Source organism: Lampetra fluviatilis, chromosome 42 (genome assembly GCF_964198595.1).
Source record: "Lampetra fluviatilis chromosome 42, kcLamFluv1.1, whole genome shotgun sequence".
In the NCBI taxonomy this organism is placed as follows: Eukaryota; Metazoa; Chordata; class Hyperoartia; order Petromyzontiformes; family Petromyzontidae; genus Lampetra; species Lampetra fluviatilis.
This window is the reverse complement of record NC_136316.1, coordinates 4,567,452-4,594,667: the sequence shown is the minus strand read 5'-3', so window position 1 is coordinate 4,594,667 and position 27,216 is coordinate 4,567,452. Positions and strand designations below refer to the sequence as shown.

The window sequence follows — 27,216 nt, the reverse complement described above, 5'->3', positions numbered from 1 at the left end:
TGTTTTTGTTTTTTGTTTGTTGCGGTTGCACCCGATTCAAGAGCCGAATGGCTCACCGGGCTAAACCTAATACATGAACTTGAGCTTGACTATAGATGGGGCGATTGGTGAATCGTTCAACCAAAAATTTTTTAAAGAAAATCGCAGCAACCCCCACGTCCCCCCCCCCCCCCCGCAAGCCACACGTGACAGCGGCTGACGATGCCACGAAGCCCTGCCCATCCACCTCCCGTCCAACGGCACACGTAAGAATAGAGCTTATACTTCGTCCCCCCCCCCCAACTCTTTCCGTGTTATCCAGAATAGTCGAGTAAACGAACCATTAATTAGGAGTCATCGATTAATTACATAATCAGGTATCCCAGTTCGAACCCGTTGTTATAATGACAAAGTGTTGCCTTTGGTTGAGCATATGTTGTAGCCGTGGGTGGCAGTGCAGCGACATCCATTGTTACGCTTCTATGCCCCTGCTTCTGTGCTCCCTGCCTTCACGAACCCGCGTTGACCGGCGTGGTGAAGTATGGCCAGACGACGTCCCAACGAGCCCGCACAGCGTGAGGAGGCCATCGTCCAGCGGCGGACTTGACATGTTTAGATTTCATTGATTTCGGCTCGGAGGGCCCAATGAGCCGCTGGGCTCTCTTTCGACTGAACGGGAATCCTGCGACATGTGACGTGCCAACCAATCAGGACTAGAGTTGGGGTAAAATTTCTAGTTAAGATGAGTGTTGGGGCTATATTGTCATTATTTTGCCCGCCAAACTGCTGCTGGGCAATAACTGATGAACGCACGAATGTGAGAATGAACGAATGGGTAGTGGGTGAATGAACGACCAAGCACTTACGTGGTGCGACAGGTCGGCATCCATGATGACGATGAACTCTCCCTTGGCGTACTTCATGCCATGTATATACGCAGTGCCTGCATGTAATCACAACACCATCAGTATCGTTCACGGGCCAGAGCAACACGCGGATTCGAGAACATATACGCAGGTTAGAGACGCGTCTCAAACTTGCGCATCTCGTCAAAGGCACCTTGCCGAGCCTCGCAGCGGCGGCTTTTAACTAGACATCGAACAAAGACGGTCACTGCATAGCGCGCTTTCAGATGTGCTTCTGCGGCTGTCTGGAACGCTCTTCCTTCTGATATTAGGAAGCAACTGGGAGCTATGCACTTTCATATCGTCTAGATTGAAAGCTCATTTCTTTAGAACCGCTTTTTGTTGTTTAGTTTGTTGTCCTTCCCCCGCACGGTTCACTACGTACGGTGTGAAAGAAGTTAAACATACATCTGTACTCAAGAAGCCACTGGAGCTATGGGGAAGCCACTGGAGCCATGCACTTTTAAATCTAGATTGAGAACTCATTTATTTGGAATTGTTTTGTGTTAGTTGTTGTCCTTCCCCCGCACCTCAGCACGGTTGGTTCCGTACGGTGCGAAAGAAGTTCAACGTACACACGTACGTACGAGTGTTAAGTAAAAGTGTGGCTTTGGCAGGACACGTCATGGCTAGAAGTGATGGTGGTTGAGACGAGCGGTGGAGTGGAGCGGCAGTAAAAGGAGGGGTCCCTCTTGAGATGAAGCCCCCTGCCCGATTCCCTTTTGCGATTTCTTTCAAATTGGTTTAGTGACGTTTTTGTTGATTCGACTGATTATATATTTGGGTTTTCCCTTCGGTTCATCGAAGAGCAAACCTGTCAACCTCTTATCAGTGCCTACCTTATTACAGGCCTTATTACAGACAGTCCCAATCACAAGGGAGAAACACAAACAAATATTCTTTGGGTCTTTCGGTAAAGTCACGTAGATGGGTTCAAAGAAAATAACAAAAAACTACGACGTTTCGATCGCAACACTAGCGGTCGTCATCAGTATATATGGATGGCTAACATGCACATTTTTTACCTGGCAGCCCTTTAATTGGTGGAAAACCCACGACCGTCGTGTTTGCTGCCCACCACTTACATTAATTAACATTAGCTGCCCCGCCCATGCTTCTGACATTTGGGCTACGCCCATTTCAAAACCTTTGTAGAGGAGTAAAAATTAACCCGTAAAAATTAAGTTTTTCACTATAAATCCTTTATATGTGTGGCGGCTAGAGTCCTCTCGTCCTCTGGCTTGAGATGGCTGCCACCTATGGGTCAGATGATTGCCTGCCACCATTAAGCAATTGGTAATTAAATATAATTTTTTTTTTCCTAAAAAGTGTAAAGTTATGGAAAAAAAATTTCACGAAAATAAATTGTCACGCACAACGAGTCTGTGTGCAAAATGTCAGCTCGATTGGATCACGGGAAGTGGGTTAAAAAACAACCGAAAGATTTGCACGGTCGTAAGCGCGCAAGCAAGCAAGTGAACTTAATATAAAGGATTTAAAATGGGGACGTGACGTCAGGTGTGCCGTTCAGTGCGATGACGTCACGTCTCCTAGGGTACTTAAGAGACACCCCGTGACGTAAGCGGGGTCACTGTGGGAACGGGTAGAGTAAGCAGGGTGAAGAGGGAACCAGTGGGTAGAGAGAGGGGATCGAATAGTGAGTCTGGGGAGAAGCCGGTGGTAGCCGTAGAGGGGCTTCTCTCTCCGGTCGGTGGAGTCGGCAGAGTCCCCGATCCGACACGAGAGAGAGACCGGAGCTAGCCGGCAGGGACCCGGACCCAGAGTAGGACCTCTAGCCCCTGGGAGTTGTGTACCCTGTGTATTATTGTAACAACTTCAATATAAACCCTCGGCGAAATCCCTTAACATACCTCGGTCTCCGAGTGCGTCCGTGGGAACTTTTCTACACCTTTATAAACAGTTTGCCTTTAGAAGCAAACCCCCTTTTCCTGATGACGACCGTCGTAGTTTTTTGTTATTTTCTTTGAACCTATCTACGTGACTTTACCGAAAGACCCAAAGAATATGAATTCCTGCAGTCACGAAAGCTTTAAGTCAACACAAACAAATAGACAATTGTTATTTTTTTCCTTGCCCGTATTGAAACGTCTGTACGCCGTATGGACCTGAAAACTCAATTTCTCTGTACAAGAATACGGGGTAAATCGTGTGGGTTGACACGGTATGGAAAGTCGCCTCTGAACGAAGAAAGAAAATCTCACCCAATCCCAGCTTCCGTTCTCTTGGCTTCAACACCTGCAGGAAGAGAGAGACAAAGGATGAAACACGCCAAGAGGTGCCAACTGGGAGGCCCTACCATGGCACCTTTTCTTTGCCAGTATCAATGTATAAAAAATAAGAATAGGTTTTACCCTTTCCGCCAATAAAACAGGTGTTAAGATGTTCAAACACCGAATATAAACCTTTTGCAAGGAATCATGTCCGCATTAACCACATGTACTGGTGGTGAACAAACAAACAAACATGCTCCGATATGGTGTTGTTTTTGAAACTGATTGGCCTAGACCAGAGACAGCCTTCTTTATGGCCTAGTCTCACCAGTTTTTGCCCGCCACATTTAGAATCAATATAATGCCCTTCAGAGCATTTGGCTGCTATAAATTTCAATATGATGAGCCACTTCGGCGAGCTATCATTTGTGGCGAGGTCACTTATGAAAAAGGGGCTAAATCAGCTCGGTGGGAGCCTTACCTGCTAAAATAAAAATCTTGAGTTTTAGAGTTTAAAGTTTTTTTTGAAGAGGAACGCGGCGCTCACAATTTTGTGGGCTCCGTAGATGTCCTGGAGCTGCCGGGCCACCTTGAGCGTTCCGTCTGGACTTCCATCGTCGATGACGATCACCTCGTAGGAGAGGCCACTGTGGAACGCGGAGAGAGACGGTGCGCACAGAGAGAGACTGGATGGAGCAGCAACTCCCATTGCCAATCTTAATTATTGAACTGAATGTAATGTTTTGACTGGGGGGAAATTACGGGCGCTACAAGAAGCCGGGGAAGACAGCGAATTACGCACACAAGCAATTTGAGCAATTGGATGCAAGGGGGAGTACTTGAGAAACTAGCATGGACAGAATTGGCCACAATCACCGACGTCTTCTCAAAAGGATCTGGTAAATACAGAGATAGACTTACATTCCAAATAGACTAACATTGCCCATAGACTAACATTGTCCATAGGCTAACATTGCCCATAGGCTAACATTGCCCATAGACTAACATTGCACATAGACTAACATTGCCCATAGACTAACATTGCACATAGACTAACATTGCCCATAGACTAACATTGCACATAGACTGACAATGCACATAGACTAACATTGCCCATAGACTAACATTGCCCATAGACTAACATTGCCCATAAACTAACATTGCACATAAGACTAACATTGCACATAAGACTAACATTGCAGGTAGACTAACACTGCCCATGGATGATCAAGTTCTGGAGTAAATATCATGGATAGAGCTCAATGGAAGCAAGGCCACAAACACCCTCCCCGCCGCCCATTATCTACCCAAGAATTTCTGTGTGTAACGCGCGTGACGTCACTCCACATCGACCAGCCCCCCTCATTAATAATCATGAGGTGGTGACGTCACTCCACGTCGACCAGCCCCCCTCATTAATAATCATGAGGTGGTGACGTCACTCCACATCGAACAGCCCCCCTCATTAATAATCATGAACAGGTGACGGTCTATTCTTTGGTTCTTTCGGTAAAGTCACGTAGAAAGAAAAATAATAAAATAAATTGAATCAAAATAAAAAATATAAACAACCGCTGATGTGGTTCTTAATCGGAGTGAGCGTACTGGCAGTCTATAATGTAGACTGTAGCCTGGTTCTTAACCTCGGTGAGGGTACTGGCAGTCTATAATGTAGACTGTAGCCTGGTTATTAACCTTGGTGAGCGTACTGGCAGTCTAAAATGTAGACTTATTCTGATTCTTTCAGTAATACAAATAAAATACAAATTAAAAACAAAAACCACGACGTTTCGTGACGTCATCCAAATGGACCCCCCCCCCTCCATTAACAATAATAAGCAGCTGACGTCACTCCACATGGGGGGGGCCGAGGCGCCTCCTCCCCCCTCCTCAACTCACAGCCCTCACTACAAAGGCAGAACCCTCACGTCACGTGATCTCCGTCACGCTGTTGAGACATCAGAGTAAAAAGGACGTCGTGATGAACAAGGAATTATAACCTTTAAATTAAATAAGTGTGTGTCACCGCGCCCTTACTAATTGCACACGAATTGATGCAATGAATATATCACGTCGCGGGCTGCTTTTCGCTTGAAAGTTTCAGATGTACTGCAATACACCAGTCCTTGGATGGGCAAGCGGCTTGTAACCAAATAATAAACCACATCAGTGATAATTGGTTTTTTACCCTTTTATCTGGCAACAAAACTGACACCTTTTTTTACAAGGAGTCATGTTTGCATTGACCACAATACCTGCGGTCGGAATGCAAACAAAAAACACACAACTTTGATAATGATATGCACCACCACAACCACCACCGCCACCACCGCCACCACCACCACCGCCACAACCACCGCCACCACCACCACCACCACCACCACCACCACAATCACCACCACAACCACCGCCACCACCACAATCACCGCCACAACCACCGCCACCACCACAACCACCGCCACCACCACAATCACCGCCACAACCACCGCCACCACCACCACCACAACCACCGCTCCCCATACCACCACCATAACCATCACACAACCATCACTGCTACCACAGCCATCGCCACCACCACCGCTACCAACCACCACAACCACCGCCACCAACCACCGCCACCACCACAATCACCGCCACAACCACCGCCACCACCACCACCGCCGCCACCACAACCACCGCTCCCCATACCACCACCACAGCCATCGCCACCACCACCGCCACCAACCACCACAACCACCGCCACCAACCACCACCGCCACCACAACCACCACCACCACCGCCACCAACCACCACAACCACCGCCACCAACCACCACAACCACCGCCACCAACCACCGCCACCAACCACCACAACCACCGCCACCAACCACCACAACCACCGCCACCAACCACCACAACTACCGCCACCAACCACCACCACCATCGCCACAACCACCACAACCACCGCCACAACCACCGCCACCACCACCCACAACCACCGCCACCACCACAACAACCACCGCAACCACCGCCACCACCACCACCACAACCACCACCACCACCGCGACCACCTCAGCCATCGTCAACCCTGGCTCACCTCTGGGTGAGGCTCTGGTCTATGAGCCACAGCACGATGGGCAGGTTCTCTCGCTCGTTGTACGTGGGCAGCAGCAGCGACACGCGCGGCGCTTTCGCCATTGCCGCGGCGGGACCAAGGACGTCCGGAGCTGCTGCCGGCCCCAGATTTTGACACGCAACGTCTGGAATCGAATCGATCTGACGCTGTATCGATTCTCTCGCGGTAGTCGCTGTCGCACCTGATGGAGTGGGGGGAAATATAGAATCGTCATGTCGATTCGTACCGGATCGATTACCAAACGCGGACGTTATCCTGTTGCGTGGCGGCGATTCGGATGCATGGCGAATCGAGAATCGGTAATCGATTCGACAGACACGGAGTCGGCACGCGAGATCGATTGTTTTTAAGTCAAGGCGCAGCGCTGCAATTGCTGGCTCCAGGGAGTCGTGGAGAGGTTATTTGGCCTACTCTTCCAAGCTGGTTAGGGGCCGTCCATAAATGACGTCACGCACCGCACCTAGGGGGGGGGGGGGGGTCAGACATTTGTGACGATGTGTGACGAGGAGGGGGGGTTGAGAAATGTGATGTCACATCAAAATGCGCAACTTTAACTAAATAAAGACAACACGTTCTACTTAATTAGATAGACTTTGTAATAAATGTTTTCTCCTACAACATCAGAGTGCAGCGCCACACTAAATACGCACTACAATGACAATAGTTTAAAGCGATTTGAAGCAGTTTGGGGGGGGGGCAGAGCTTTGGTTCGTGACGTTCTGCAGATGTAGATGCCACTGGTTCTTAATGTTCTGCAGATGTAGATGCCACTGGTTCTTCACGTTCTGCAGATGTAGATGCCGCTGGTTCTTAATGTTCTGCAGATGTAGATGCCACTGGTTCTTCACGTTCTGCAGATGTAGATGCCACTGGTTCTTCACGTTCTGCAGATATAGATGCCACTGGTTCTTCACGTTCTGCAGATGTAGATGCCACTGGTTCTTCACGTTCTGCAGATGTAGATGTCACTGGTTCTTAATGTTCTGCAGATGTAGATGCCACTGGTTCTTCACGTTCTGCAGATATAGATGCCGCTGGTTCTTAATGTTCTGCAGATGTAGATGCCACTGGTTCTTCACGTTCTGCAGATGTAGATGCCACTGGTTCTTCACGTTCTGCAGATGTAGATGCCACTGGTTCTTCACGTTCTGCAGATGTAGATGCCACTGGTTCTTCACGTTCTGCAGATGCAGATGCCACTGGTTCTTCACGTTCTGCAGATGTAGATGCCACTGGTTCTTCACGTTCTGCAGATGCAGATGCCACTGGTTCTTCACGTTCTGCAGATGTAGATGCCACTGGTTCTTCACGTTCTGCAGATGCAGATGCCACTGGTTCTTCACGTTCTGCAGATGCAGATGCCACTGGTTCTTCACGTTCTGCAGATGTAGATGCCACTGGTTCTTCACGTTCTGCAGATGCAGATGCCACTGGTTCTTCACGTTCTGCAGATGTAGATGCCACTGGTTCTTCACGTTCTGCAGATGCAGATGCCACTGGTTCTTCACGTTCTGCAGATGCAGATGCCACTGGTTCTTCACGTTCTGCAGATGTAGATGCCACTGGTTCTTCACGTTCTGCAGATGCAGATGCCACTGGTTCTTCACGTTCTGCAGATGCAGATGCCACTGGTTCTTCACGTTCTGCAGATGTAGATGCCACTGGTTCTTCACGTTCTGCAGATGCAGATGCCACTGGTTCTTCACGTTCTGCAGATGTAGATGCCACTGGTTCTTCACGTTCTGCAGATGCAGATGCCACTGGTTCTTCACGTTCTGCAGATGTAGATGCCACTGGTTCTTCACGTTCTGCAGATGCAGATGCCACTGGTTCTTCACGTTCTGCAGATGCAGATGCCACTGGTTCTTCACGTTCTGCAGATGTAGATGCCACTGGTTCTTCACGTTCTGCAGATGCAGATGCCACTGGTTCTTCACGTTCTGCAGATGCAGATGCCACTGGTTCTTCACGTTCTGCAGATGCAGATGCCACTGGTTCTTCACGTTCTGCAGATGCAGATGCCACTGGTTCTTCACGTTCTGCAGATGTAGATGCCACTGGTTCTTCACGTTCTGCAGATGCAGATGCCACTGGTTCTTCACGTTCTGCAGATGCAGATGCCACTGGTTCTTCACGTTCTGCAGATGCAGATGCCACTGGTTCTTCACGTTCTGCAGATGCAGATGCCACTGGTTCTTCACGTTCTGCAGATGCAGATGCCACTGGTTCTTCACGTTCTGCAGATGTAGATGCCACTGGTTCTTCACGTTCTGCAGATGCAGATGCCACTGGTTCTTCACGTTCTGCAGATGCAGATGCCACTGGTTCTTCACGTTCTGCAGATGCAGATGCCACTGGTTCTTCACGTTCTGCAGATGCAGATGCCACTGGTTCTTCACGTTCTGCAGATGTAGATGCCACTGGTTCTTCACGTTCTGCAGATGCAGATGCCACTGGTTCTTCACGTTCTGCAGATGTAGATGCCACTGGTTCTTCACGTTCTGCAGATGCAGATGCCACTGGTTCTTCACGTTCTGCAGATGCAGATGCCACTGGTTCTTCACGTTCTGCAGATGTAGATGCCACTGGTTCCTCACGTTTTGTAGATGTAGATGCCACTGGTTCTTCACGTTCTGCAGATGCAGATGCCACTGGTTCTTCACGTTTTGTAGATGTAGATGCCACTGGTTCCTCACGTTTTGTAGATGTAGATGCCACTGGTTCTTCACGTTCTGCAGATGCAGATGCCACTGGTTCTTCACGCTCTGCAGATGCAGATGCCACTGGTTCTTCACGTTCTGCAGATGCAGATGCCACTGGTTCTTCGCGCTCTGCAGATGTAGATGCCACTGGTTCTTCACATTTTGCAGATGTAGATGCCACTGGTTCTTCACGTTCTGCAGATGTAGATGCCACTGGTTCTTCACGTTCTGCAGATGTAGATGCCACTGGTTCTTCACGTTCTGCAGATGTAGATGCCACTGGTTCTTCACGTTCTGCAGATGTAGATGCCACTGGTTCTTCACGTTCTGCAGATGTAGATGCCACTGGTTCTTCACGTTCTGCAGATGTAGATGCCACTGGTTCTTCACGTTCTGCAGATGTAGATGCCACTGGTTCTTCACGTTCTGCAGATGTAGATGCCACTGGTTCTTCACGTTCTGCAGATGTAGATGCCACTGGTTCCTCACGTTTTGTAGATGTAGATGCCACTGGTTCCTCACGTTCTGCAGATGTAGATGCCACTGGTTCTTCACGTTCTGCAGATGTAGATGCCACTGGTTCCTCACGTTTTGTAGATGTAGATGCCACTGGTTCTTCACGTTCTGCAGATGTAGATGCCACTGGTTCTTCACGTTCTGCAGATGCAGATGCCACTGGTTCTTCACGCTCTGTAGATGTAGAAGCCACTGGTTCCTCACGTTTTAAAGATGTAGATGCCACTGGTTCTTCACGTTCTCCAGATGTAGATGCCACTGGTTCTTCACCTGCAGATGTAGATGCCACTGGTTATTCATGTTCTGTAGATGTAGATGCCACTGGTTCTTCACATAGGACAGGTTTGTTCGTATCTCTGAACGTTCGCAAGTCGAATGTTCGTAAGTAGAGGAGTCCCTGTATGTAGATCGTGTAGGAATCGAATGTTCTACGTGTACCGATTAATTCTTATCGATTCCTCAGACACACAACGCCCCACCCCTACCAAAACGCCCCACTGCCCCTCCCCTCAGCGCATGCGCACTACGCGGCTCAGCTCCTGCCCTCCCCCCACCGCTGCCCCAACTCTTGACGCATGCGCACTGCGAGCTCGAACCCCGCCATCTCCCTCCCCCCACCCCAAGTGCCCCCTCCCCCTAGCGCATGCGCAGTTAGAGCCTCCCTCGTAGCGACAACCCCACGCTCCCGTTGTCTGATTGACACTGCTCGATTAATCGATTACCCGTCATATCAGATCGATTAATCGATTCGCGTCGTGTCCAAGCGCAGCGGCGAGGACGAATGCTGCTCAAACTGCCTACACGACTTAAGTCCTTTAGTTGTCATAACGGTATGCACGAGGGGCCGTCCATAAATGACGTCACGCGATTTTGGACGATTTTTGACCCCCCCCCCCTTCGTCACACGACGTCACAAAAAGTCAGACCCCCCCTCAAATGACGTCACAAAGCTCTGCCCCCCCCCCCAAAAAAAAATTTCAGATGCTTCAAATCGCTTTAAACTATTGTCATTGAAGTGCGTATTTAATGTGGCGCTGCACTCTGATGTCGGAGAAAACATTTATTACAAAGTCTATTTAATTAAGTAGAACGTGTTGTCGATATTTATTTAAAGTTGCGCATTTTGATGTGACGTCACATTTCTCAAACCCCCCCCCCCCCCACTCGTCACACATCGTCACAAATGTCTGACCCCCCCCCCCCCTAGGTGCGTGACAAGAGGAACGGAGACACACAGACAGAGTTCCAAGTTTACCTTTTTCTCTCTCTCTGGGTTTTGTTCTCTCTCTCTGCCTGTATATTTAGTGTAATGTTTTCTGTCTACACTCGTTTTTTATCGTTCTGAGGTTCTGCTCTGTCTGTGTGTCTCCGTTCCTCTTGTTTTTATGTTTTGTCTTTCTTTGGAATTTTCACACTTAAATTCTAACTTAGCAATCTTTGAAATACGTAATCGACCAGGCTATGCGTTAATTGTGTGTTGACCGACTCTCTGTGTCGTTTTACATAACATTTCGATACTTTGCTAGGTTATTTAATTTAGTGTGTTCTGTCTCCCTCTAAGCCTGCTTACCTTACTCCCCTCCCTTCGTACTCATTGACATGTAATTTTTTTCCCTACCCCCTCCCTCTCTCTGCCTCCGCCCCCCTCTGTCTATTTAAGGCCACCCCACAGAGACGATCACCCCTCTCTGTACCTGGGTTGCTCTCTCTATGTATCTTGGTGATATCTGTCTGCTTATATGTCTGTCTATAGTTTTCTGGTTAGATTCTATGTCGCTATTTCATTATACCTGATGATGATTGCTTGTGTTGCAATCGAAACGTCGTATGCTATTATTTAATTTATTATTTTATCTTTATACGTGACTTTACCGAAAAAAAAACAAAAAACAGATTGTAAATGTTGTGGCTTGGCTCTCCAACACACCGGTTAAGTGCTGTACTAGTAACGAATTGGCATGTTCTGTGTACGTGAAAACCCCTTACCAAATGGCGAGTTTAACGACGCATTTATATTTATGCTATCTAACCCAAAAACCCTGTATTATGGATACTATTGGTCACGAAAGCCTGCTACGTGTTCAACTGTCTTCAATCATGGTCATATTTCAGGATTATTTTACCATTCTCATTCTGAACATTTTACGTTCATTAATTCTTGAGTTGCGCATCCCAGAATCAGTCGGGGTGGGTCAGAACGTTGCAATAAAAAATACAAATCAATAAAAAAGTTAAACTAAACACATTAAAAATTGTTTTATTTTACCAGGTAAAACCCGCAGAGTTAATAGCTTCTTTTTCAGAAGCGACCCGGCCACAAACGAAGTTGGCTCATCACGTGGGAATTGATAGCAGCCAAATACTCGAAACGCACGTTTCTCCATTCGGCGAATGGTGGAATTTGCACATGCAGTCATTTGCTAAATAGTAATCAATTTGCATAAGATGCATTTAGTGTGTGAGCTTAAGCATCGATTATAACCACATTCAAATTGATCCCCGTTCTTGCAGCCCCTCCCTACAAACCCTCCCCTCAGCTTACATCCTCCACAGCCCCTCCCCTCAGCTTACATCCTCCACAGCCCCTCCCCTCAGCTTACACCCCCATAGCCCCTCCCCTCAGCTTACACCCCCCACAACCCCTCCCCTCAGCTTACACTCCCACATCCCCTCCCCTCTGCTTACACCCCCACAGCCCCTCCCCTCTGCTTACACCCCCCATAGCCCCTCCCCTCAGCTTACACCCCCCATAGCCCCTCCCCTCAGCTTACACCGCCCCATAGCCCCTCCCCTCAGCTTACACCCTCCACAGCCCCTCCCCTCCCCTCACACCCCCATAGCCCCTCCCCTCAGCTTACACCCCCATAGCCCCTCCCCTCAGCTTACACCCCCACAGCCCCTCCCCTCAGCTTACACCTCCACAGCCCCTCCCCTCAGCTTACACCCCCACAGCCCCTCCCCTCACACCCCCATAGCCCCTCCCCTCAGCTTACACCCCCATAGCCCCTCCCCTCTGCTTACATCCCCACAGCCCATCCCCTCTGCTTACACCCCCATAGCCCCTCCCCTCAGTTTACAGCCCCTCCCCTCAGCTTACACCCTCCACAGCCCCTCCCCTCAGCTTACACCCCCACAGCCCCTCCCCTCAGCTTACACCCCCACAGCCCCTCCCCTCACACCCCCATAGCCCCTCCCCTCAGCTTACACCCCCATAGCCCCTCCCCTCTGCTTACATCCCCACAGCCCATCCCCTCTGCTTACACCCCCATAGCCCCTCCCCTCAGTTTACAGCCCCTCCCCTCAGCTTACACCCTCCACAGCCCCTCCCCTCAGCTTACACCCCCACAGCCCCTCCCCTCAGCTTACACCCCCACAGCCCCTCCCCTCACACCCCCATAGCCCCTCCCCTCAGCTTACACCCCCATAGCCCCTCCCCTCTGCTTACATCCCCACAGCCCATCCCCTCTGCTTACACCCCCATAGCCCCTCCCCTCAGTTTACAGCCCCTCCCCTCAGCTTACACCCTCCACAGCCCCTCCCCTCAGCTTACACCCCCACAGCCCCTCCCCTCACACCCCCATAGCCCCTCCCCTCAGCTTACACCCCCATAGCCCCTCCCCTCTGCTTACATCCCCACAGCCCATCCCCTCTGCTTACACCCCCATAGCCCCTCCCCTCAGTTTACAGCCCCTCCCCTCAGCTTACACCCTCCACAGCCCCTCCCCTCAGCTTACACCCCCACAGCCCCTCCACTCAGCTTACACCCCCCATAGCCCCTCCCCTCAGCTTACACGTTCCACGTCCCCTTTCCCGCCGACCCCTTCACACCTCTCCTCTTTACCCCACGGTCCCGCCACCCTCCCTCATATTTTCCTATGCCCCCAACACCCCCTCAGCCGCCACCCTCATCACTTTATCACCTTGTACCCCCACAGCCCCTCCCCTCTTCTTGCACCCCTCCTCCACCCTGCACCCCCACCTCTTCATTCCCTTCCCCTCCTTCCATTCCCCTATGGCCACCCACCTCTTCCCCCATCCGTCGCATACCCCCCCTCCGCTCATCTCCCCCCACCACATCTCCCACAGCTCCTATCCCCACAGCCCCCACTCCTCTCTCCCACATAGCCCCCACCCCCGCACACCCCTCCACCCCACCCCCCACAGCTCCCACCCCCACAGCCCCCCGCACACCCTACCCCTCCCATCGCCGCTCTTCGCCCCACTCCACCCTCCCCCCGCATATCCCCCGCCCCACCTCTCACAGCCCCCACCCCCCACACAGCCCCTCCCCCACCCCTCACAGCCCCCACCCCCCGCATACCCCCCACCCCCCATCGCCGTTCTCCGCCCAACCCCACTCAACCCCTCCCCACACAGCCCCTCCCCCCCCACACAGCCCCCCCCCCCACACAGCCCCTCCCCACACAGCCCCACACAGCCCCCCCCCACGCAGCCCCTCCCCCTCCCCACATAGCCCCCACCCCCCCACACAGCCCCCACCCCCCCATCGTTCTTCGCCCCGCCCCACTTAACCCCGCCCCCTCCCCACACAGCCCCCACCCCACACAGCCCCTCCCCCCCACCACGCAGCCCCTCCCCCTCCCCACACAGCCCCCACCCCCCCACACAGCCCCCACCCCCCCATCGTTCTTCGCCCCGCCCCACTCAACCCCTCCCCCTCCCCACAGAGCCCCCACCCCCGCCCCCCGGGATCGCCCAACACAAGATGGCGAACGCGAGCGACCCTCTCCTGGAGATGTTCACGACGGACGTGGACGAGAAGGCGGTGAGCGAGCTGGTGGGCTCGCTCGAGTCGCGCCTCTCGCGACAGCGGCCCACGGTGCTCAACAGCCACGCACAGCAGCAGCCGCAGCAGCCACAGCAGCAGCAACAGCTGCCGGACCGAGGAGGGGGCCGGCTCGGAGCCGCAGCTGCCGCGGGCGGAGGCGCCTCGAAAACCGCGGCGTCGGATTTAGGCGAGGCCGAGGCTCGGTCCGGGACGCTAGGCCCACCCATGAAGCGAACGGCTGCGGCGGGAATTTTACTCTTGCAACAACAACAGCAACAACCGCAGCAGTATCAGCAGCTGCAGCAGCTGCAGCAGCAGCAGGTCGGCGGGACGAATTGCCAGAGACACGGCGGAGCGGTGGCTTCGGGTGTGAGTGTCGGTACATCATCAGCATCGTTATCATCAGCATCGGTGGCGGCAGCTTTACCGTCTTCGTTATCGGCATCGTCGGCATCATCATTATCATCAACGTCTTCACTGTCATCATCATCAGCAGTAGCAGCAGCATCGTCGTCGTCATCATCAGCAGCGGCATTACTTTCATCACCGTCAACATCATTAGCGCAAGCATCATCATTGACACAGTCATCGTTATCGGCAGCTGCATCCACCTGTTCCTCTTCCTCGTTATCATCGCAGTCATCGTCCGTTTCGGCCCCTGCATCATCATCCACCACCACCACCTCCTCCTCGCTGTCCAACCACGCCGATGTCCCCGTGCTACCTTTGGGCCGAACACCGGTGAACGGGGGCTCCGTGTACGGGACACCCGCTGGGGCAGGAGGAGGCGTTGTTTCACCTGCAAGGACCTCGAGCATTAGCAGCGGTGGCAACAGCAACAATGGTGTGGCTATGTCGGTGGTTGCGGTGGACTCAGGGCGGATGAACTTCAATGTCACCACCAACCTCAACCCTAACGTCACCCCCAACCTCATCGCACCCAACCCCATCATCACCGCCACCACCACCATCATCACCACCTCCACCAACCCCAGTGTTACTTTCACCAACCCTAACGCTGCCACCACCACCGCCGCCGCCACTTCCAACCCCCCCGGTCTCGCCACGATCACTCTGCAGCGGCCTCCTGCGAGCCACAACGGAGCACCAATCAGCATCGTCAGCACCAGCAGTATTATAAGCACCAGCAGCAACATCATCAGCAGCAACTCCATCGGACACCCACCGCTCATGTGCACCACGCCGGGGGGTGTTGTGAGCGGGCAGCCGTCAGTCATAAGTGCCGTGGCCTCTCGCCCCGCGATTACCCTCATCAGCAGTCCACAGCAACAACAGCAGCAACAACAGCAACAGCAGACTGCCACTGTGCCCACCTTGGCACCCAGCGGTGCGGGGATGATGCCTATGGCTGGTGGGCACAGTGGCGTGGTGAGGGTGAGTGTACCACCTCCACCCTCGCCCGGACCGGCGCTGAGTCCAGCGCGACCGGGTCTCGCACTCCAGCAGAGGCTGCTGCCGCCGCAAATTATTGCCCCACGACCGCAAACAATCCAGCTTCCCCCTGGCTTCACCTTGCCACCAGGTAAAGGAGCAAACGCTCGCCTCTGTTTTGGTGCTTGTCTGAGATCAAACGGCTGCATTGACAGGTTGCGTGGTGTGGTACAAGGGGGACATGGAACTGACTGTGATTTGAGTGAGGCGAGTTGATGATCTCAGCCCGGTGGCACAGGGGTCGAAGTGCTGAGCTGACGCCACTGAGCTTCTGGGTTTGAATTCTGAGGTTTGGTCGCCCGTTTAACAGTGTTCTCAAGTGTGTAGAGTTGATAATCACATCTCAGTCATGAGTTAAAAGTCAAATATTGGCACATCAGTTTCAATTTTGTTTGTCACTTAATGTCGGCAAATTCCGTATCTAGCAAACAAAAAATGTCGTGCTATTGCCATGCGAGTAAGATTTAGCTGTAGTAGGGAGTATGGTAAAGTACAACATGCAGTGTGCAGATAACTAGGGTCACTTGAAGTAATTCTGTGCTATCTGCTTCTGCAGGCTTTTGTCGAGCACAGCATGGAAATATGGCGTTACTACGAAAGCTCCCAATGGGCACTTTCAGCTCATGACATGGCACTGATTGCACAATTTGAATAAAACTGGGGCAAAAGGACAAAACAAAGTTCAAAAAGGGCACATTCTTGTGTCCTGTCTGTTGGTGACCTGTTTGTGCATGGCACCGGGTAGGAATTGTTTTGTCTCTTGGGCTAAATTGGTCCATGCTTGCTCTCTCCCAGCAAGAACAGCTGTGAGGACTGATTGGCCATGTGTCACTCTGCATATTGGTGGCTTGCTCCTGTGTGTGAACTTTTTGAGTGCTTGCCTCGACTGGTCATGAATAAATACAAGGAACTAAACACTTGAGTGTGTGCGGAAAAGCAACAGAGATGTCACTAGGAAGTGGACTGCGAAACAGAAAGAGGAACACGTGGATTATTGAACATGTGCAGGTTTCAGTGACGCCGGCTGAAACAGAGGGAAAAGTACGGCCGGGCTTGGGACAGGATACTTCGCTGGAATAGGGATGCGGGTTGACGTTTGAGAATAATTATTGTGGCAGCCAAGGATTCGAGTCCAAGAGGGCTTCCACCGGGGAGATGGAAACATAAGAGCATCTCGAGTATTATCAGAATATTTATTTATGCTTGAGGAATCCAATGAGCTCTAAAACTCTTTTTCAGAGATGTCCAGTAAGGGGTACGGGGTCAGAACATTACAATGTACAATACAAAATCATGATAGGCGTGCCATGTATAGGAAAGGTAAACAAATTACTTAAGAAATATATACAAATAAAACTAAACAATTATTGTTATCTTGGTGTCGTTGGGGAGGCTTTCATCCAGCAGTGGATTGACCGTGGCCAATGATGATTATGATGCCCCCATGTGTGCGGTGAAGTGTATCTTGTACTGTGTTGCTCAGAGGTTACTTTAAGGGATATGAGAAGTAGTTTTGTCATATCTGCTTTCGCGGGCCATTCTTTCACACAGTTGGTGATGGCACACCTCTGCAAAACTTTTGAATGCATACTTGACCTGATGACATGGTGGGTATTCTCCACACATTTTGTTTTCCTCCCACAAGTCATGGACTCGTTCAAGAAATTATAACACGACAATGCAGGGCCCTCCTGAAAATAAGACCATGTGATATTGTTCATCGCGTGTCAATCAAACCGAAAATGTTTTAAGTGTCGGCTACAATTTAGCAAATTTGGGTGAAAATCCACATGTTATAAAATGTGGGTTTTTGTAGAGTCATTGAGGTCTGGTCTGAGACCATCAACTTGCTACACTTTACAACCCGGTTTAAACCCGAGTGACTAAAATACAGATTCAAACCTAGGATCCTCAGTGCTACTTTTTCATTGCTCCAACAGTCATTACGTAGCTGTAAACTTGGATTCAAACCCAGGGTCTCAGCTTGCTGGTTAATTCCCTCCGTACAGCCATTATGAGTTGTAAACCTGGATCTGAACCCAGGGTCTTAATGGTGCCGGCTCGGCTGTCTTGACCCATTGAGCCACTCAACGACCTCGCTTTTTGAGGTGTGCCGTACGGTGCTGTTGCTCCCTTCCCATCACCACTGGTACCATCGGAGGCTTGCAGATAGACGCACAGGCCCCATATCAGCATTGCACTGTTAAGACTAAAAGCGTTTGCCCACTCTGCGGTGAGCGAGCGCCAACCTATTCATCCCAGCGTCCATCGCTTCATCCCTGCATGCACCGCTTTTCATCTCCTATCCACACGATACACAGAGTGGTCGGTGCACATTTTTTTGGACCCTGCAGTCGGCAAATCTTTGCCAAATTTTTTCCTGAGTCCCCATCAAGCATGGCCACTTTTCCTCTTCCCTAGATCGCCAAGCGGGTGGCTCTTCAAATGTTGCGTTATAATTGGACCCAGTGAAAGTGTGACGGTGACGAAGTTTAAGATAAAAGATTTAAGTCTACCCCTTTGCAAAGGCTGCCACGTAAAAAAAAAACAATTCTATAGTTACACCTCACCAAATCACCCTACATGCTCCCGATCCCATCACCTCTCAGATACCAAACAGAGTTGAGCCTCGTTAGTACTTAAATGGGTGACCACCAGGGCTTGCCAGCTGTTGTAGGTATGTGGCTGCGAGGTGTACTTAGCAGGTGGCAGTACCGAGTGTCAACACCCTTGTCTAATGCGTGGTGGGTTTTCTCCTGGCTTCTTTGGTTTTCTCCGCCACGAAGCCAAACACTCGTTAATGCCATCGCTCAAACATCCCATTCTAACGGAACGCTTTTCTGGATAAACATGTGTCATTAAGCAGTGAACTTTCATCGACTTTCTCTCCGCATTCCAAGGCTTCCCCGGCAAAGTATATTGCCGAGTGAGGTTTCCACAAAAGCGCTCGTGTTGTTGGTGTACGGACTTCAACGCTATGTAAATCGGCCAACTCAGTAATATTTAATTTCCCTCTCGTTTGTGCCCCAGTACTTCCATAGGCAAAAGTCACCGTCTTCATGGATCCGATAGCTCTGTTTTCTCTGAAAACCCAGGCCTCTTTTCACCACTTCACACAACTCCTGATATTTACTTTCAGGTCAGAATCAGAATATTTATTCTGGAGGAATCCGATGAGCGACAAGGCTCTTTTTCACAGATGTCCAGTCGGGGTGGGTAAGAACGTTACATGTGTCCTTAATAAATAAAAAATTAGTTGTCCCAAGGAGTTATACCAGTTATCACGTACTCGGGATTGATTATAAGAAGCACTTATTTTTGTCTGCACTTGAAAGCAAGAATTGGTTTGCGAGGTGGGGGGGTGTTCTTAAAATCCAGTAGGTGCGTGTGTGAGACCAGATTTGTGTAACGTTATTGACACTGGCCAGAAGTTGGGATGCGTGCGTCTTACCTCCCCGAGTGTCTTTTCAGGAGAATACGGCGATAAACACGGCAGCAGGCCGGAGTACTTGTGTAAAACTGGCCTTCATAATGAGAAAGCAACATCGCATTACAATATATCTGCAATGACGTGGATCGGAAACATCGACAAAGACAACGAGAAATATAACAAAAAGATGGAAATTGCACAGAGGCCTGGACAGGTGCACACTTGTAATTTAATTTAGAGACATAAAGGGGAGGACATGTATTACACAGCATACGCAGGTTAACGACATCCTCCACACTCCTCTTCTTTGTTCTTTCGGTAAAGTCACGTAGAAGGGAAATAATAAAATAATAAAAATAAAACATCAAATAATTCTCACGACGTTTCGGCCACAACGCAAGCAGCCGTTCTCAGGTGAAGAACAGCGTCATTCAGACGCTGTCTTTCCGACAGACCTGTTCTTCACCTGAGGACGGCTGCTTGCGTTGTGGCCGAAACGTCGTGAGAATGATTTTATGATGTTTTATTTTTATTATGTTATTATTTCCCTTCTACGTGACTTTACCGAAAGAACTAAGAAGTTGAATCCCTGCAGTCACGAAAGCTTTAAATCGAAATCCTCCACACTGTTAAGAAATGTAGATGGGCTTGGGCAAGATGCCTCGCTAGAAGAGACGATGGCCAGCGGTCCCGACTAAGGAGATGGAGTTGCAGGCAAAGGAGGGAAAAGGCCGAGAGAACATCGCGCTGCAGGAGATGGGGCATTGAAATTTGCTCGTGTGCAGCAGCAGCAAAATGTATCGGTGGCATCGCAGGCCCGGCAGACGTCGGTGGCTTTGAGAGGCCTTCATCTAGCAGCGGAGATGTCGTGGCTAATGCTCATGATGACGATGAGGTTGGGAGAGCGTGGATGATTTGGAAGCGAGAGGAACAGGCGTTTGTTTCTATTTTGACGGACACGGTAGGAATAATGGATTATTATTAATGAGGCCCTATATTTTTCTTCGATGAAAATATCTCTGGGTCTCAAGATTTTTTTTCAGGAGGTTCCGGCATTGGAACAATGATTGATCAATTCCATTCTTCAGTGTTTGGCTTGCACTAGTATATGCCGATAATTAACATGTTTTTGTCTCGTAAACATCAAGTTAAACAAACGATGATTTCTCTTGGAGGGACACGGACAAAAAAAAATAACTATGTGCAGTGTGCATAGACGGCTTTGAATACGGCTCAAGGTTGAAATGGTGATGTAAATTGTCGAATGAGAAATTGTGCAGCGCTTTTGAAAAATGTAATTCAGAAATCAAAATCAACGCAACCCTTGTACCTGAATAGGAACGTTTTCAGTCGGTGCAAATTGTGTGAGCGTGGATATCGCCCGGGGGTAGTGGCACACGCCCATAGGCCAGCACTGTTGAGACTAGGGTTGGGGGATCGTGCAAATGCTGAGAAACTCCATTCCCCGTGTTGTGTGTCGCTGTGCCGTACGCGAGCACGCCAGGAGAAGGCGATAACAACAAAGTGTGGACTCGTATCATCCGTCCCTCCTGTATGGGTCTAGAGTGTTGCCCTCCTCCTCCCCCTTGCACGCGTGGGTTTTCTCCAGGTGCCCCGGTTTCTTCCCACGTGTATAAACAATCATTTATTGGCTGAAAACATCTTAAAATAAAAAGCACTTCTGCGATTGGGCAATTAAATTGTTGGCACTGGCTCACCTGCCTGCCTGCTTGTCTGTGGTTTCTCAGCGATTGTGAGATGAAAATGTCTCAACCTATGCGCTCGTGTTTTAAAACCAAACATTATTTAACGTTACAATTACGTAACGAAGCGTGGAAAGATGCGCATTTGATATTAGCAGCATCGATTATAAATAAATTATGTGGATTTGAGAAGAAATAGTTTTAGAAATGTCATGTTCAGTTAAGAAAGTTGAGTAGGTTTGGGCAGGGCACATCACTAGAACACAATTGTAGCCAAAAAATATGGAACACTTCCGAGAGGACGACCACCGCGGAGATGGAGCGATATCAGCCCTCTGGCATTATCACCGTGAGCCGTCATCCATTCGTGGATTGATCAGGGCCCGATGGCGGATTGAACGGCGCAACCCTCCCCCGCCCGCCTTGTTAGAAAACGGCCCTGCGGAAACGGCTGTCCTAGAACGACTTGGGAGGCTTCTTCAAGGGTCCTCTGGTCCACGCGTTAACGGCGGATTGACGCGAGAGCCGTTCGTGGAATCTGCGATGCGAAACACGAGGTTGCGGCGCGGTCTTTTACGTCGGGGCCCGTCGAGAGTTTTCACGCGAAATAGATTCATGCCAGTGTTGGAATGGTCATGAAGTTGACCATTGCGATATGCCGCCGTCACGTGCACAGTGCGACGATTGTGAAATCCTTCCATAAAGTTTTCCAAGGTCCCTCCCTCCCCTCCCCTGTACTTTCTAAATATGTAGCAGCAGCAGCAACAACAACAATAAACTTCATTGAGTGCCGTAGACGCTGAAATGAGCCGTTGGACAGCACTATTTGTGCTGTTGTCACTTGTGGTCACAGGTCCCTCTTGCGAAGGAGACTTTGGCGAGAGATATTGGGCGGCTGGGTGGTGCGCTTGTGCTTTGCAGCACCAATAAACGTCCTGGGTTCGAGTCCCGACTCGGGTGCCTTACCTGTGTGGGATTTGTACGTTCTGTCCCCCGTTCTGTATGGGTTTCCTCGCAGAGCCAAAAAGACAAAACATCCGATGTATTATTTAGCAAAACATTCGGATGTAAAAAATTACCTGCAAATTACGTAATTGCGATCACACGTAGCAATATTGCCCCCTTACCACAGAGCACTTGGCAGAACCGTCCTGTAAGAGAGTTTCAGATTCGTTGAGGGCTTTCGCGTAAACAAGTGCAGTAATAATAATAAAAGTAAACAATCTGACGGGAGCGCTCGAAGCGTGCGAGCCTGTCACGTGCGCCTACCGCGCTGTGCTGCATTGTGGGCAGCAGAGGGCAGTGCGAAAACCCTCCCCATTGTTGTTGTACTTTGCTGCTACCGTCCTTATAGGTCTGCTCCCTATCTTCACTCAACTGCATCGGCCAGAGCGTGGTGAAGTTTGTTGGAATAACCATCCACATGGCCGCATGGAATGGGGAGGCCCTCATTCAGCAGTGGAAATGACAGAGGGTTTAAAAAAAAATATGATCGTCGTTAGAAATGACATGATTGTTTATTTGAGTCCTATGTATTTTTTATTTTGCGTATGTGCAGATTAATGGACACAGGACTTCTCACCGATTATAGTCTGGGTCGCCGGTAGACTGGAGCAGGCACTGGTTGACAGAGTAGGCACGTGACTTGCATCGCCTACGGCCCATAATAGGCGCTTGCGAACGACACTTGCCCCAACAGTCTGTTGAAAGCTACATGGGGGGGAATCTTTGGCTTGTGCCCACCCGCAGGTACGGTGATGGTGCGCGCCGGCGAGCAGGGCCAGCTCTTCCTCATCCAGCAGTCGGTGCTGGCGCAGGCCGGTGGCGCCGCCCCCCATGCCGCCCCCGTGCCCCCCTCCCCCACCGTGGCCACGGTGGCGCACGCCCCCAGCCCACCGGCCGCCAGCCCCACCAGCCAACCGCAGCAGGGAGTGCGGCTAGCCGCGCTGCAGGTACCCGCGCTACCTTCGTCTCTCCGCGCACCACCGCACTCGGCAACCACTAACCACCACCCAGATTTAAACAGAAAAAGGTAAGGCCCACTGAGCTGTATAGGTTCTTTTTAAGAAGTGACCTGGCCACAAAGGAAAGCTCAATGAAGTGGGCTTATCACGTGGACATTCATAGCAGCGGCCAGATTATATCTAAACGCATGTTTATAAGCCAGAGGACTCGGAGAAAAATACACACGCGACCACGGGGAGAGAGACACACAAACTCCAAATATACAACAGGTGTCAGGGTCGGGATCGAATCCATGACCTCCTGCATACCAGGCGAGGTAGTTAATATCTCGCCACCGTCGCGCCCACTCACCACCACCTCCGCCACCACCTCCACCGTCGCCACTGAAAACCCAACCCGGGCTCTGTTAGCCCATGAACAGCGCAACTCTAGCCCAGTGTCATCAGCGCAAGGGCTCCATTCACCACGAGTGAGGGTGAACATATTCCGGGTGGGTGTCATGTGACACGGTACGGTCCAGGTGTCCAGCGGTAGCTGTGGTAAGGAAATAGCGGAATTTTGGAGGCCCGCCGATGGAAGATGCGAGATGCTCGGCGTCGTTCGGCAGGAGAACGAGAGGCTCGGGGGTCGGTCGACGTCGGGCACCGGGGTTTCGCGTCACTCCTTTTAACGTTTGCCCCGCTGCGCGTGCCCGTGTCAAGATTGCGTCGGTGACTCCGCCGGTGGGGGGGGCGCCCACGCTCGCCGCTGCGACGCCGGCCCCTCCCGCAGGGCCCGCTCTTCCCGCCAGCCAGCCTCCGCTCGTCTTCACGCCGGTACGCCCACACGGTGCCCTGCCACGCCTTCTCCTGCGGCCGTCTGGAACGCCCTTCCTTCCGATGTTAGGAAGTCACTGGGGCGGTGAACTTCTAAATCGTCTAGATTGAAAACTCACTTCTTTAGAACTGCTTTTTGTGTTTAGTTTGATGTCCTTCCACACGTATTTTTAACATGGTTGGCTACGCACGGTGCAAAAGAAGTTGAACATACCATTTTATTTTGATTCCTACTTAAACGCATGCGTAGAAAATGTAAAATTATTTAACGATTTTATCCATATTTGTGCTATCGGAGTCATGTCACCAAACGGAAGTATCCATGTGAATCTTTTGCAGAGCAGTGTGCTACCCTCCGCATTTAGAGCACTCCACTCTGAAGTGGATATCACCTGAGATCCCTTCAAGTGCGCGTGTTTCGAGCAGCCGTCAGTGATTTGGCTGAGATCATAAACTCGTTATACTTGAGAAGCCGAATTAATTACCGACAGCTGAAACCCAGGTCTGAGCCAAAGTTCTCAGCAGTGCCGGTGTAAACAACTTTTGGTTGCCCCAAAATATTTTTTCCCCTATGGTGTACGAACATGCGATTCCACTGGCAAACATGTTTCCATTTACTTATTTGTACCCACAGGGTTGGACCAGTCGGTTACGGGTAAGGCGTTAACAGTCAGGTTAAGGGTTAGCCGCTTACATTGGTGAGGGAAAAGTGAAAACCGTTCATGCGTTGTGAAAAAGTAAAACTACCAAAAAAGCAAAATAAGCAGCCGTTTCCAAAACAAGTTTGGGAAGCTATCTCCAAAAATATTCGCATGCATATTGCACAACGCGCAAAGAAAGGTTACATTGCTGTAATAAAATAAGGGAGTACAAATACTTGTGAGCGGAACCAATATTCTTGAACATTAGTTACTGTGGGGGGGGAATGAATATTCTGGGGGAGGGAACGTGGACAGTATGTGCCCTTGAAAAATCGGGAGCACTCATAAGGTGGCCCACACATATCCAGGCTTTGAATAAAGAAAAAAAGATTGTAAGAAAATGTTTAACTACCGGGATGTTAACTACCTTGCCTGGTGTCCAGGATGCCATGGCTTCGATCCCGACCCTTGACACCTGCCGTATATTTAGTGTGTCTCTCTCTCCCCGTGGTCGCGTGAATTTTTCTCCGGCTCCTCCGGTTTTTCCCTCCACGTTTGGAAACATTTGGCTGCTATACATTTCCACGTGATAAGTCACTTTGTTGAGCTATCATTTGTGGTCAGGTCGTTTCTGAAAAAGAATTAGTTTTAATAGTTAAATTTTTTTTCCATGTGGCCGCCTCTTCCTTTTGTCCGCTTGCGTCCCTCCCTCCCTCCCTCCCTCCCTCCCTCCCTCTTCACAGGAGGTGATGGAGAACGTCAAGAAGTGCAAGAACTTCCTCTCGACGCTCATCAAGCTGGCGTCGTCCGGCCAGCAGTCGCCCGAGACGACACGCAACGTCAAGGAGCTGGTGCAAAACCTCCTGGTGGGTGCAGTTGAACGCAAAGACCCCCCCCCTCCTCCCCCGTGTATGGCCTTTACAGGTTGTTGGGGGCGAGAGTAGGCCCTCGGCAAGGTAAGGTAAAAGTGTAAAAAAATTAACCCGTAAAAACAAAGTTTTTCACTATAAATCCTTTATATGCGTGGCATCGGTTTTATTTTATTATTCATTTCTGCTTTTCTTGAGTAAGAGTTTCATTTTTATCACATTGGTATTTTAAATTGAATATGAAATTTTTTTTTTCCTAAAAAGTGGAAAATTTTGGAAAAAAAATTTCACTAAAATAAATTGTCACGCACAACGAGTCTGTGTGCAAAATGTCAGCTCGATTGGATCACGGGAAGTGGGTTAAAAAACGACCGAAAGATTTGCACGGTCGTAAGCACGCAAGCAAGCAAGTGAACTTAATATAAAGGATTTAAAAACAACGAGCCTACCTTTACCCTACCTTTTACCTTACCACAATACAATCACTCTACCCTACCCTTTACCCTTTAGCAGGTAAGGTAAAAGGTAAAAAGCAACGAGCCTACCTTTTACCCTACCCTTTAGCCTTACCCCTTGGTATGTCGACACCTTTACCCTTTACCTTTTTACCCGGTAAAAAGGGTACAATTACCTTACCTTGCCGAGGCCTAGGCGAGAGTGCTGTTTTAACTCGAGACCAAATAGTCAGGGACAAGAATTTGCAATGCAATGAAAAAAAACCACGCAAAAAAGAAAATCCCCTTATGCCGAATGCGAGTTTGCGTTCGTTTTATTATTGTTGATTGAGAGGGTGTGACCTGAGAGACGTAACGACGTGGCAAAGCCAATGGCCTCGCCCGCCGTCCTGCTAGTAGTTGCAAGGCGATCGGTGCTGAGTGATTGGCGGAGAGTGCTCGCGACAGCGCGTGCTTGGGCAAGGTGAAGAGAGCGAGAGAGAGAGAGCAAGACGGATAGACTGGGGATTTCAGGCCATTCACCTGTTGTCCGTTCGCTTGAACGGACAGCTGTCTAGGCCGGTCGGTAACGAAATTGGTGGCGACCTCGTTGATGGTGGTGGTGATCCTGGTGATTGTGATGAATTTAATGGTTGCGTGATGGTGATGATTATAAGGCGATGATGATGATCATGATGTTGGTAAAGGTATTGATAATACTATTAATGGTGATGGCTATAATTATGGTCGGGAATAATGGTAATAATGATGATAGTCGTGACATCGATGGTGGTGGCAATGTTGGTGATGATAATGGTGATAATGGTTATAATGGTTATGATTGTGGCAATGATGCATGTGTGTTGAACTTCTTTCGCACCATGATGATGATAATGTTGGTGATGATGATGATGACAATGGTCATGACAATTGGCGATGACGACAACAACGACAATTTGCGATTGTTGTCCAGGATGCCAAGATGGAACCGGAGGAGTTCACATCGCGGCTGCAGAAGGAGCTCAAGTCGTCGCCACAGCCCTACCTCGTGCCCTTCCTCAAGGTTTGTCCTCGCAGCCGACCGGCGCAAAGCGGCGCGCATAGACCGCCGGGACACCACCGCGGAGCTGCGACGAGCACCCACATGGTGTCGTGGCGGCCGTGGCGCTTGAGACCGATGAGTTGGGTGGGGTGGATCTGGTGGTCCTCACCGTGGTCTATGCCGGTTGGAGACACTGGAGCCGGCCACCGCTGAGAATGCTGCGCGTTAATTCTGGTTTCAGCCGCAGCGCGCGAATCATCGGCATCAGAGAATTTTATTTATTTAAAGCTTTCGTGACTGCAGGGATTCATATTCTTGGTTCTTTCGGTAAAGTCACGTAGAAGGGAAATAATAAAATAATATAAATATAAAACAATAAAAGCGCATAAAACATATTGTTTTATATTAATATTATTTTATTATTTCCCTTCTACGTGACTTTACCGAAATAACCAAGAGTATCAGAGTATTTGTTTAACCCGGAGGAATCCAATGAGCTGTGAGGCTCTTTTTTGGCAGATGTCCAGCGGGGACAGGTCATAAAGTTACAAGAACAAACGATACGACAATAACGATAGGAGTGCAAAGTATAGGGAAACAAAAAAATTCCATTTTCAAGCGTAGTTATT

At 50.1% G+C, this 27,216-nt stretch overlaps 2 protein-coding genes across 3 annotated transcripts in view; one reads left to right on the top strand and one right to left on the bottom strand.

The window, feature by feature from the left end:
- Positions 1-14,885, bottom strand: part of DPM1 (dolichyl-phosphate mannosyltransferase subunit 1, catalytic) — a 24,125-nt gene extending 9,240 nt beyond the window's left edge. Inside the window, exons 1-4 of one of the 2 annotated variants that reach the window (XM_078875733.1) lie at positions 14,848-14,885; positions 3,663-3,762; positions 3,107-3,140; positions 846-922 (exon numbers count right to left, since the gene is read on the bottom strand). In XM_078875733.1, coding sequence (XP_078731859.1) covers positions 846-922; positions 3,107-3,140; positions 3,663-3,762; positions 14,848-14,879 — 243 coding nt within the window. In that variant the 5' untranslated portion in view covers positions 14,880-14,885. Of the gene's footprint in view, positions 1-845; positions 923-3,106; positions 3,141-3,662; positions 3,763-6,190; positions 6,407-14,847 lie in introns of those variants that run through there. The other variant, XM_078875732.1, reaches the window with a different exon arrangement.
- LOC144946660 (transcription initiation factor TFIID subunit 4-like) overlaps positions 14,163-27,216 on the top strand; it is a 26,229-nt gene continuing 13,175 nt past the window's right edge. The window contains exons 1-5 of the mRNA XM_078875730.1: positions 14,163-15,779; positions 22,571-22,773; positions 23,488-23,601; positions 24,986-25,108; positions 26,519-26,608. Coding sequence (XP_078731856.1) covers positions 14,174-15,779; positions 22,571-22,773; positions 23,488-23,601; positions 24,986-25,108; positions 26,519-26,608 — 2,136 coding nt within the window. The 5' untranslated portion in view covers positions 14,163-14,173. The remainder of the gene's footprint in view (positions 15,780-22,570; positions 22,774-23,487; positions 23,602-24,985; positions 25,109-26,518; positions 26,609-27,216) is intronic.